We start from the raw sequence: 11,914 nt of genomic DNA, 5'->3' as shown, positions 1-11,914 counted from the left end.
CAGACACACCGTGGACTCAAAGAAACAACAAACTCTGAACATGAACCCACGGTTCCACAGACGGAGGTCGCTGAACATGAACCCACGGTTCCACAGACGGAGGTCGCTGAACATGAACCCACGGTTCCACAGACGGAGGTCGCTGAACATGAACCCACGGTTCCACAGACGGAGGTCGCTGAACATGAACCCACGGTTCCACAGACGGAGGTCATTGATGTCAGTGCAAACTACGGAAAACAAAGATGGTGGACGATTTCTTCCTCATTCGTCATCATCATGTCATGTTTTTATGTTCAAACATCAAGTCTCAGTCAGAAAAGCAGCCAGTGATGAAAGCTGTCGCATAAATGTGGTGAAGTAAGAAGTACAGTACAAGTACTTCAGAACAGTGCTACACCTGAGGAAATGTACTCGGCTCCTTTCTCGACATGACACCAAACCAGAAACCAACGTTCTAGACGCATCGTCCAGCTTCAGTCCTTGCTCGTTCTCGTTTGTCCTCACGGAGCGTTAGAACCGTAAGGACTCCTCAGTGCGTTCGTGTCGGCGTGACGCGCCGGGGTTTCGTCACTTCCTGTTGTTCTTTTCATCGCTGACAAAAACCTGAAAATTAGTTTTTTCGCTCTGAATGATGACGTGAAAACAGCAAAACGGATGTGGAGCCCCCAGAAACCATAACCCCACCCCTGCTGACCCGATGGAGGTCAGAGGTCAGTGACCCACAGCAGGGTGTGTGTGTGTGTGTGTGTGTGTGTGTGTGCGTGTGAGTGTTGGGGGTTCAGCTGGTTGGTTCCCACACAGGATACAAAGCAGTGATAATATTATATCAATAATGTATTCATCAACAGAACCACACGTCAGTTATTATCATCTTCATCATCATCATCATTCATGTTTTATTCCTCATGTTCAGACTTTATTTCTATCTATTTACATATTTGCTTAATTTATGTTTTATTTGTTTAACTGTTCTTTGGATGATGAGTATTTCTGCTGGATTCACACACACACACACACACACACACACACACACACACACACACACAAAACGAGTAAGAGTTTTATTTGTAAACTGGAAAAAAAGAGAAAGCTGTTTTTTTAATTCTGTTATTAGTTAAAAATCATCATGATCAGTGTTATTGATTAGATCAGGAAAAATAAAGCAGCAAAAAATACGAGGAGGAGAGCAGGAGGAGGGCAGCATCTTCATCATCCTCATCCTCAGTGTGTGTGTGTGTGTGTGTGTGTGTGTGTGTGTGTGTGTGTGTGGGCTCGCTCTCTGCTCGGACTCGAGCTGCCGTCGGGCTGCTTTTCCTCCGCACTCTGTCTGAAGGTAAAAACTCGCTTTTCTCTTTGTTAAAATCTGTTTTTCCGTCATGAACTTTGTGTGACGCTTCAGCATAAAGTCAGTAAAAATCAGGTTTGAGTTCACTTTGATTGAATGTGTGAAGACGTGAAGCCGCGTTCAGCTGACCTCGAGTCAGTTTGATGGAAGAAATCCAGTTTTTACTGGAAAATAAAATCAGTCCGTTTTTATGAAAATCCTTGACAAAACTGAGGACGTGAGGTGACGTCAGAACGTCTTTTATTCCTTCTTTCGGAAAAAAAAGAATTATTGAAGAATATTTCAAGTGGAACAAATCAAAGATCGATCGATCGGATTGAGTTCATGTGAAAACGTGAAAAAAGAGAAAGAATCACTTTGAGTCTGAAAACTTCTCCGAACAAACTTCAACATTTCTGATGTTTGATGAAGGAATGTTTCTGCGTTTCTACGACGTGTTTGCTGATCTGAGGTCAGTTTTAAACGTCCTGCAGGCTGATCTCACAGTGAACTGACCGTGTTTTATTCATTGATCCGTGATGTTCTGCGCCCAGAAGACACGTTTCCAGATGTTTTACCGTTGATTTAAGGACGTTTGTTCACTGAAGAGCTGATTAGAAATCAGTTGTTTAAGGTTTTATTAGATCAGTTTGATGAATCTGAACAATCTGATGGCTTAAATGTTGTTTCTGTTCTTCACAGCAAAGATGATCAAATGATTCTTTAATTCAAAGACGATTAGACTGAACTGGACGTGTAAAATCCAGAGTCAGCAGATCAGTGGAAGCTTGAAACTTGTGTTCATGAGCTGATCAGAGAGCAGTTTAATAAAGGTTTTCCTGGATCAGTTTGAGGTCTGTGACAAACTGAAGATTTAAATGTTGCTTCTGTTCTTCAGTCGGGCTAAAACTAAAAGCCTCAGAGTGAATTTCACAAATGTTTCTGCTGTTTAACACTTCTTCCTCAGGTGTTTGTCCACTAGCAATCTGATCAGAAAGCAGTTTTTGAGGTTTTTCTTGGACCAAATTGATGCGAGTCTCTGACAGTAGTCCCTCTCTCCGCAGGACCATGTCCCCCTCCAGCAGCAGAACTCTCCCTGCTCCTCTTCAGGGTTACCACCTGACATGAAGGACTGACTGAAGTCTGAGGACACAGCGCCCCTTGCTGGACTCCTGCTACAGCTGCAGGCCATGGCTGAGCCCAGCTACTCTGACCTGATCGCCAAACACTACAACTACACCGGCAAGTTCCGCAAGACGCAGCAGGACTCGGGTCTGAAGGCCGACTCAGTGGTCTTCATCATAGTGTGCTGCTTCATCATCCTGGAGAACATCCTGGTCCTGACCACCATCTGGCGAACCAAGAAGTTCCACAAGCCCATGTACTACTTCATCGGGAACCTTGCGCTGTCCGACTTGCTGGCCGGTGTCGTCTACACCGCCAACATCCTGCTGTCAGGCGCCAACACCTACAAGCTGACTCCCACGCAGTGGTTCTTCAGGGAGGGCAGCATGTTTGTGGCACTAGCGGCATCCGTCTTCAGCCTGCTGGCCATCGCCATCGAGCGCCATCTCACTATGCTGAAGATGAAGCTGCATAACAACGGCAACACCTGCCGCGTTTTCCTGCTCATCAGCACAGTGTGGATGATCGCGGCAGTTCTGGGCGGCCTTCCGGTGATGGGCTGGAACTGCATCCAGAGCATGACGCAGTGCTCCACTGTGCTGCCGCTCTACCACAAGACCTACATCCTGTTCTGCACCACTGTCTTCAGCATCATCCTCATGGCCATTGTTGTGCTCTACGCTCGCATCTATGCGCTGGTGCGCACTCGCAGCCGCAAGCTTGTCTTCCGCAAGGTGTCCAATGGCCGCGGCAATGCCGGTGCCAACATCAAGAGCTCGGAGAAGTCAATGGCACTGCTGAAGACCGTCATCATCGTCCTGAGCTGCTTCATCGCCTGCTGGGCGCCGCTCTTCATCCTGCTGCTGCTGGATGCAGCCTGTGAAACCCTGAGCTGTCCGATCCTCTACAAAGCCGAGTGGTTCCTGGCGCTCGCTGTCCTCAACTCTGCCATGAACCCTCTCATCTACACGCTGACGAGCAACGAGATGCGTCGTGCGTTCCTCAAGACGCTGCTGTGCTGCACCGCCTGCATCCGGCCAAACGCCAAGTTCACCGGGCCAATAATGGGGGCGGAGTTCAGCCGCAGCAAGTCGGACAACTCCTCCCACCCCAATAAGGAGGAGGCGGAGCATTCGCAGAGGGAGACGAGGGCGGCGTCCTCAGGGAACGTCACATCGTCGTCCTAAACGCTCTGCCGTAAATCAGTTGTAGAGTGTCAGACGTAGAGTTCGTGTTTGTACAGGAAACAGGTGTGAACGGTGCCCGTCATGGACCGATCTGAACCTGCAGATGATCAGCACTCACAGCACTTCCGGAAATGTTCAAACTGGTTAAACTGGGACCAGTGAACCCTCAGATAGAGCGGGTCCACACTTTGTAAGAAGCTCTCACCTGTGACGTGTCATTGAGTCAGTCAGAACGTGTCAACACACCTGCAGGACGACCACCTGATTTAATTGCTGGATCTCTGGAGGATTTCAGCTTCAACTCACCTGCTAATGTGGATCATGGTAGTTCAGGCCCATTCAGGGCTCAGACTAGAAGCCAGTCCTGGTGATGCCGGATGTTTTTCCCTGACTCGGCTCTTAAAGCACGATGAAGGCTAGGAGCAGCTGTAATGATGAAGATCAGTCTTCCTGAGTAACAGATCTGAGCTTCATAGAAAGCGTTACTGACCCTCGTAGAAGAAGAATCCGACTTGATACTGACCCTCGAAGAACAACTAGAACCTGTAGCACTTAAACACACAGCCGTGAAATATTTAAGAAATGCAAGTTAATTCATTCATGTTTTCCTCCACTTCCCTTAAAAAATCACATGAACAGTCACATGACTTCAGAGCTCAGGTGCTTCTCATGAAGGAACTGAAGGAAAATTTTGATTTATAATTTCTTTGAAAAGGAGGAAAAGCAGCTGTTTTAAGTTTAACATCAATGTTTCGGCCTCCTGACAAAGTGTGAACATCCCACCATCCTGAAGCTAAACCTGCGTCCATGTCATCAGCTGACGATTTTCTCCAGAAGAGAAGGACGAAGTGCCGGAACATTGATCTTTAGATGCTGAAATAAACGATATTTCTGTGGTCTTTGATATAAAACACAGATAAAAAAACGAATTGAATGTCTCAGAGAAGCACCTGAACTTTGAATTTCTATTGTTTTGTGACGTTTTTGTAAAAGTTAACTGTGTGAAAGTTGTAGAAACTGTTGTCAGAATGTGTTTTCTACTTCCTGTCTGTGTTGTTCTTGTCAGTGGTGACGTCAGTGTAGTCAAATTAATTTATATTTGAAACAGGAAGAAAAAACAGTATTTTGTTTGTCAGATAAATGAAGGTTTCGTTTAGTTGAGTCAGTGTTTCAGAAATATGGAAGCTCATTTATGCCCCCCAAAAAACCCCCATAAAAAAACAATTCCAAAATAAAACTGTCAAAAGTGTCTCAGAATTAAAATATTGTTTCTGTTTAGGGAAAGTTCAAAGATTGAAAGTCTGTTCTTGAGCTTGAAAACAGAATCTCACCTCAGCGTCCATTTAACAGCTTTTCTGGAGCTGTTTGGTCACATGATCAAGCTTCAGACGCTGTGGATGAGAGGTCCTTAAAGTGCTCCGATGAAAATGAAAATTAAACATCTACAGTTTTCTGACAGCTGCATGAACTCGTGAAGACCATGTGATATGACTGAGAACTCCAGACATCTGCTAAATGGACCATGCGGCGAGTCATGTGACTTTACCAGGTAAAAACAAGCAGCAAGTCACATTTCAGTGTTTTCTGCTCAATCATTTCATCAATGTGTTGAACTTTTGGCAGGGAAGGGCTTCCGTCCAGGTCAGATTTTGTTACCATGGTGACCAGTTGTTTTCAACTTCCATCTTCTGTCAGGAGCTGATTGATTATTGATTATTATTGATCCTTCATGATTTCCTGTGTGTTATCAGTTTGTCCAGCCTGAACTCTGTCTGTCTGCACTGTTTAACTCCTGAATGTTGGTTTGTTTGTTAGCGTTAATAAAGACGGAAATAGAAACACACAGTTTGTGTCTGAGAACAAATCGATCACGAAAAGCTGCTTTCAGCCGGAAGGTGAGCGACAATCACGACAACAACAACGATAAATCAGAAGAACAACCAGCCAAAGCAACAAGAGCGTCTGCGTTCACTGAGAGCTGAAGTGAAACATACCGAAGGAAATGAATGTGTACCTTGATTGGAAGCAGGCGAGCTGCAGTCTGAACAGGTGAGCTTCAGTCTGAACAGGTGAGTTACAGTCTGAACTGGTGAGGAGCAAGAGTAAAAAGTTACAGAAAATGGAAATACTCAAGTACAAGTATGCCTACCTCAGAATTGTACAGTACTCAAGTAAATGTACTTAGTTACTCGCCATGAGTGGTGAAAAGCGCTGTCTGCTCTGACCTGAGGTGAACTCCTGTGGCTTCACTCTGCAGCCTTTAACCAGAGGAAGAAGAGGAGGAAGAAGAAGGTCATGATGGCAGGAGGTGGAAGGTGGAGAGAAGGTGGGTGGTAGTTGAGGAGATGGAGGAGAAAGAGAGGAGTGTGCTGCCTCCCTGTGGTAATGTACGGAATGTCCAACAGTAGTGTTCTGATCCTTCACTGATGGTTGGAGGTGATTTAAACTGTAACAGTCATCAGTCCGCAGAGCCTCCAGCAGGGGGCGCTCTCCAGGACCAGGTCTACAACTGACAAGCTGCACCACCTGCAGGAGAGGTCCAACTAACAAACATCCATCAGTAAACACACAGTCAGTGTGTGAACCAGACAGAGGTCTGCCTGTCTGTCTGTCTGTCTGCCTGTCTGTCTGCCTGCCTGTCTGCCTGTCTGTCTGTCTGTCTGTCTGCCTGCCTGCCTGTCTGCCTGTCTGTCTGCCTGCCTGCCTGTCTGTCTGTCTGTCTGCCTGCCTGTCTGTCTGCCTGCCTGTCTGCCTGTCTGCCTGCCTGCCTGCCTGTCTGTCTGCCTGCCTGCCTGTCTGTCTGTCTGTCTGTCTGTCTGCCTGCCTGCCTGCCTGTCTGCCTGTCTGTCTGCCTGCCTGCCTGTCTGCCTGTCTGCCTGCCTGCCTGCCTGCCTGCCTGTCTGTCTGTCTGTCTGCCTGTCTGTCTGCCTGTCTGTCTGCCTGCCTGCCCTTCTGTCTGCCCTTCTGTCTGCCTGTCTGCCTGCCTGCCTGCCTGTCTGTCTGCCTGCCTGCCTGTCTGTCTGTCTGTCTGTCTGTCTGCCTGCCTGCCTGTCTGCCTGTCTGTCTGCCTGCCTGCCTGTCTGCCTGTCTGCCTGCCTGCCTGCCTGCCTGTCTGTCTGTCTGCCTGTCTGCCTGTCTGTCTGCCTGCCTGCCCTTCTGTCTGCCCTTCTGTCTGCCTGTCTGCCTGCCTGCCTGCCTGCCTGCCCTTCTGTCTGCCTGCCTGCCTGCCTGCCTGCCCTTCTGTCTGCCTGCCTGCCTGTCTGTCTGTCTGCCTGTCTGTCTCTCTTTCTGCCTCTCTGCCTGTCTGTCTCTGTCTGTCAGTCAGAAATCGTCTGGACGTCAGGAGGACCTGATGGATCTGATTCTGCTCTTCAGTCTGTCTCTCTGCTGTGAGTTCACTCTTTATTTTTTCTCCAATTGTTCACAGTTTAATCATAACAGAGTATTTCAGTGGAATGTTTCAGTGGAATCAGTTATCTGACTTTCCAGGTAGCAGCAGTGTAACTAAACAAACAGACAGCAGAAATTCTCTCTAATGTAAAAAATTGATTTTTGTTTTCTGCCACAGAGACGTGAAACTTTCTGACAGATATTACTTGTTGCCTTGTTTTGCTGGTATTGATGAGCAGACGCTGAAATAAAAACATACAGCAGAGTTTGGAGCATTTTTAAGTCTTTTTTTTTTAGTAGGCTCTGCAGGGCTTCTTCTCAGGCTGCAGGTACAACCTCTACCAATCAGAGAGTAGAGCCTCTGTGTAGCCTCACCTGGAAAGCTGGGAAATGAAGGGGGGGGGGGCTCCTTCTCAATGGTTCTCCTTACCAGTTTGTTTGGTCTTCATCTTTCCCTCTCAGAGCTACCACAGCCCCAGCAGACCACTGCATAGAAGACTGCAGGTGCCACCACAGACTCAGAAAAATTCTTAACAGTGTCCTTCATACTCCAAAGGACCTCAGTCTTCTTAGCAGGTGGGGACGACTTTGGTCCCTCCTGTACTGGACATCTGTGTGCTTGTTCAGTCCAGTTTGCTGTTGAGGTGAACACCCAGTTTTTTGTACTCCCCCAGGACGTCACTGTCCAAACCCCTGATGTTCACCAGAGCAGTCTGTCCATGTCTTCAGATGAGCAGAAATAACAAATAGTGAGCATTCATGAACACTTTCTGCCTTTGTGTCTGCTTGTAACTACATTCGTCTGTCAGAAAACAGTCAGTTCAATTCGTCAGTTTGATTTCAGGGCAGATGAACCGAAACTGAACTTCCAATGACAAAAACAACATGGCCGCAGTTCTTGAGCGTAACTTTATAAGAACTGTCATGTTTGACTTGAACTACAATTCAGTCGCATTTTTAAAAATGCAAAGAACAAAATGCTATCAGCTGACTTCCTGTTTGTCTCTGATTGGTTGACAGGGAGCGTGGCTGCTGCCAGGTCACTATGGAGTGGTGAGTGTGTCCTCTCTCTGCACATGTCGTGACATGTCCTCTCTCTGCAGATGCCCTGACGTCCTCTCTCTGCCCATTTCCTGCGGTGTCCTCTCTCTGCACATGTCCTGCTGTGTCCTCTCTCTGCTCATGTCTTGACATGTCCTCTCTCTGCAGATGTCCTGACGTCCTCTCTCTGCCCATTTCCTGCGGTGTCCTCTCTCTGCACATGTCCTGCTGTGTCCTCTCTCTGCTCATGTCTTGACATGTCCTCTCTCTGCAGATGTCCTGACGTCCTCTCTCTGCCCATTTCCTGCGGTGTCCTCTCTCTGCACATGTCCTGCTGTGTCCTCTCTCTGCACATGTCCTGCGGTGTCCTCTCTCTGCACATGCCCTGCTGTGTCCTCTCTCTGCTCATGTCTTGACATGTCCTCTCTCTGCTCATGTCTTGACATGTCCTCTCTCTGCTCATGTCTTGACATGTCCTCTCTCTACTCATGTCTTGACATGTCCTCTCTCTGCACATGTCCTGACATGTCCTCTCTGCAGATAAACCCGGGATCATTGTAAGCAGCCGTGAGATTAATGATGGGGAGACGGTGACGGTCACCTGTACTCTACCGATCGACTACAGGGGGGGAGACTGTCGCCTGTTCAGAAGAAACTCTCGGATCCCCTTCAGACTGATGACAGCGACAGATTACTTCTGTGACTTCCACCTGACCTCTCAGGAGCTGCTGAGAAGAAAGCCGGTGGGCAGCAAGATCTTCCTCAAGTGTGACTATCACCTCCAGCAGTACACCTCAGTGTCCAGTGACATCTCGGCTGTGACCGTCTGGGGTGAGAGGAACAGTTTCCACTTGTTAAAGGACAACTGACATTCAGTCAATCGTGTCTGTTTCTTTTTTTCTGTTTTTCCTTTCTGCCGCTTTGATGTTTGAACTTTCATCCTTTGAAAGTTAAGCATAGATAGGAGTCCAAAGAGGAACCAAAGAAGAGGGACGACTCACGGTTGACCCATAAACTGTCTGTTATCTTGAGCTCTCAGATGATGACGGTTGGTGTCACATCTCTGGAAACTCTGCAGCAAACCTTCAAGCAGACATTATTTTGCTTATCTGAGTCTAAACTGAACATGAACCAGCCTCAGTTTTGCTGTATTTGCACGCCTAATACAGTCAAATCGACAGAGTTGCACCAGACTCTGCAGGACTCTTGGTCTTTCTTTATTCTCATCTCATTTGATAGAACAGGAGACTGAAGAAACACTAAAAGATAATATAAGTTACAGCACTTTTACAGCCAAAAGGGGGTGTGGTCATTCTGTTGACAGGAAAGAGACACATGCCTCTCATCTTACTTTGAGCCTCATGTCTTTGTTCTGCATTGACCTGTCTGTCGGCGGTCTCTCCCTCAGGTAGCAGTCCCAGTCCCAGTCTGTCTGTCAGCCGTCGCTTCCTCTCACCTGATGACAGTGTAGAGGTCACCTGTTCTCCACCCCTCCGCTCCGTCTCCAGCTGTCACTTCTACAGAGATGAGATCCACGTCGCTGAGGGGTCCTGCAGAAGAAACCTGACCGGCAAGCTGCTCAGCATCTGGGAGGAATCCACCATACTGCTTCCTGTCAACATGACCTGCACATACGATCCACACAAACACCGCTACATCCGCTCAGAGCCCAGCAACCACAACTTGCTGTTTGTTGTCGGTAAGGAACCAATCAGGTTTATCCTGAGTCACATTCATAGCCAATCACAGTGTACAGTGTACAGGTGAACACCTGTCTGGAGTGTCTGTATGGAGTTTGGGTGGAGCCTGCGTGGAGCTGAGAAAGAAAACATCAATCACACCAAACCACTTCCTGTTCTTTAATGATGAATATTTTAACGAATGGTCGATTAATTTATTCATCATTGTATCTGAACAGGAAGTGAGGTCCAATCCACACAGCAGCAACACGAGCTCTGATTGGATATCATGCACGAACCAAAATCTGTCTCTAAAGTGCTGAATTCCTGAAGCCTTCACAGAGCTTCACCTGTTCTGTTTGTTGGTCTGTATGTTTGTTAAGCAAAGAGCACAAATCACACAGAGATCAAACTGTCCCCTGTGGCCCAGTTCAGTCTACTTCAGTCCAGTTCAGGTCAGTTCAGGTCAGTTCAGGTCAGTTCAGTTCGAGCCAAAGTCCAACACATGGACCCAAACAAGTCCATCAATAAAACACATGGTGTTTGTGGTTGAAGAGCCTGATTTTATTTGAACTCAAATATGAGCCAATGGCAAAGCTACATATTTAAGAAACGCTCCACCCACTGATCAATAATCTCTCACCCACACTGATCAATGCTCTGAGTGGCTCTCAGATCTTTGAAGCTCTTGATCGTTGCTGTCAGTGTTGGTCTGTAATTGTTGGGTTCTCCTGCGTTCTTTCGTTCTTTGACCTTTGAACTCATCGCCTGGTTTTTAATGTCCGTGTGGTTTGTCTGCAGACGCCAGTCGAGTCACCTCACCGGTAGACTGTAGAGTCTCCGTGGAGGACGATCAGCTGGCGGCATTCAGAGGCGGCAGCTGGACGTTCGCTGGTGCAGACGGACCAGCGGTCACCGTCCATGTGACAAACAGCGGCCCGATTCCCAACGAGACCTGCAGCGACGTCCAGAGTCAGACCAGGCCGGTGTAAACCTGTGCGGGTTGATGAGAGCGCTGAGGGATCAACAGGCCTCTGGATGCATGCGATGACACTAAAGCTGACTGAACTTCAATTTGTTACGTTAAAACACCAGAAATTTACCCATTAATGACCATAAGGAAGGAGATATTTTCATGGGACTTTAAGTGGATCAAGTTTAGTCAGTTTTTTTTATATTGACCAGAAATACAAATCATAATTTACCTCAAATAAAAAGTGCAAAGCCGTCAGCGACAAGACTCTGATTCAGGTCAAAAAACAAAAGGACAAAAAAGAAAAACTGGAACGGGGACAAGGACAGAAAGCTCAGGAAGAAGAAAAAAGACAGGATCTCTGTCCCAGGACAGACAGACAGGCAGACAGACAGACAGACAAACAGACAGGCAGACAGACAGACAGACAGACAGAGAGAGAGAGACAGACAGACAGACAGACAGACAGACAGACAGGCAGACAGACAGAGAGAGAGAGAGAGAGAGAGAGAGAGAGAGAGAGGGGGAGAAAGACAGAAAGACAGACAGACAGACAGACAGACAGGCAGACAGAGAGAGAGAGAGAGAGAGAGAGAGGGAGAAAGACAGACAGACCGACAGAGACAGACAGAGAGACAGACAGACAGAGAGAGAGAGGGAGAGACAGAGAGACAGACAGGCAGACATGATGAGTTTAATTAACATGAAGAGTGCGACAGGTCTTTAAAGGGGTTGGTTTTGTGCTCTGTCTTAAAAGTGAAGAATCATTTGTGAAAACAGAAGAATAAGACGTTATGACGCGTCTCAAAGGTCGTTCAGAGAGCTGAACATGTGAATCAGTGAACGACGTGGTTTCCTTCAGGGTTACAGGTGTGACTGCTGTTCTCAGGTGGAACGACAGAGGAACATTCTGTCTGTCTGTCTGTCCGGCCCGCTGTAGCACACAAAGACACAACATTTCAGACTGAACACACATGGATTCATGGGAAAATTCTCCTGTATTACATCAGCTGAGCTCCACAAGACCGTCCCTGAGTCCAAGTCGTCCACCTCCTGTGCTGACCCTGAGCAGGTGTTTGATCACCTCAGCCTAACCAGACAACCAGCACAGTCAATCCAATTCAAAGAAATCAGTTTATACAGGACATATGATCACAGTAAATGTCTTCAAAAGGTCTATTAAGAATGAATG

The 11,914-nt window shown here is 47.3% G+C and overlaps 2 protein-coding genes across 3 annotated transcripts; both read left to right on the top strand.

Annotated features, from left to right (window-relative positions):
* The first annotated feature begins 1,230 nt into the window (after positions 1 to 1,230).
* s1pr1 (sphingosine-1-phosphate receptor 1) lies at positions 1,231 to 5,482 on the top strand. 2 transcript variants are annotated; one of them, XM_076726853.1, is made up of 2 exons: positions 1,231 to 1,336; positions 2,392 to 5,482. In XM_076726853.1, the coding sequence occupies exon 2, from the start codon at positions 2,518 to 2,520 to the stop codon at positions 3,637 to 3,639; it is 1,122 nt and encodes a 373-aa protein (XP_076582968.1). In that variant the 5' UTR covers positions 1,231 to 1,336; positions 2,392 to 2,517; the 3' UTR covers positions 3,640 to 5,482. The 2 variants fall into 2 exon arrangements, with proteins under 2 accessions (XP_076582968.1, XP_076582969.1); XM_076726854.1 differs by lacking the exon at positions 1,231 to 1,336 and adding an exon at positions 1,739 to 1,799.
* Positions 5,483 to 5,758: 276 nt separating this feature from the next.
* On the top strand, positions 5,759 to 10,926 carry LOC143318712 (uncharacterized). Its single transcript, XM_076727175.1, has 5 exons — positions 5,759 to 5,810; positions 5,897 to 5,965; positions 8,611 to 8,901; positions 9,479 to 9,769; positions 10,551 to 10,926. Exons 1-5 carry the CDS (start codon positions 5,759 to 5,761, stop codon positions 10,739 to 10,741), a joined length of 894 nt encoding a protein of 297 aa, XP_076583290.1. The 3' UTR covers positions 10,742 to 10,926.
* The last annotated feature ends 988 nt before the right edge of the window (positions 10,927 to 11,914 follow it).

The sequence above is a fragment of the Chaetodon auriga genome, chromosome 3, assembly GCF_051107435.1.
Source record: "Chaetodon auriga isolate fChaAug3 chromosome 3, fChaAug3.hap1, whole genome shotgun sequence".
In the NCBI taxonomy this organism is placed as follows: Eukaryota; Metazoa; Chordata; class Actinopteri; order Chaetodontiformes; family Chaetodontidae; genus Chaetodon; species Chaetodon auriga.
Note: the sequence above shows the minus strand (reverse complement) of the source record. Positions and strands in the feature narration are given on the sequence as shown.

Coding starts and splice junctions, on each gene's coding strand:
- LOC143318712 (XM_076727175.1), top strand. CDS start 5,759: ATGGAAATACTCAAGTACAAGTATGCCTACCTCAGAATTGTACAGTAC. Junction 5,811..5,896: donor CAGAATTGTACAGTACTCAA/GTAAATGTACTT, acceptor TTCACTCTGCAG/CCTTTAACCAGAGGAAGAAG. Junction 8,902..9,478: donor CTCGGCTGTGACCGTCTGGG/GTGAGAGGAACA, acceptor TCTCTCCCTCAG/GTAGCAGTCCCAGTCCCAGT.
- s1pr1 (XM_076726853.1), top strand. CDS start 2,518: ATGGCTGAGCCCAGCTACTCTGACCTGATCGCCAAACACTACAACTAC.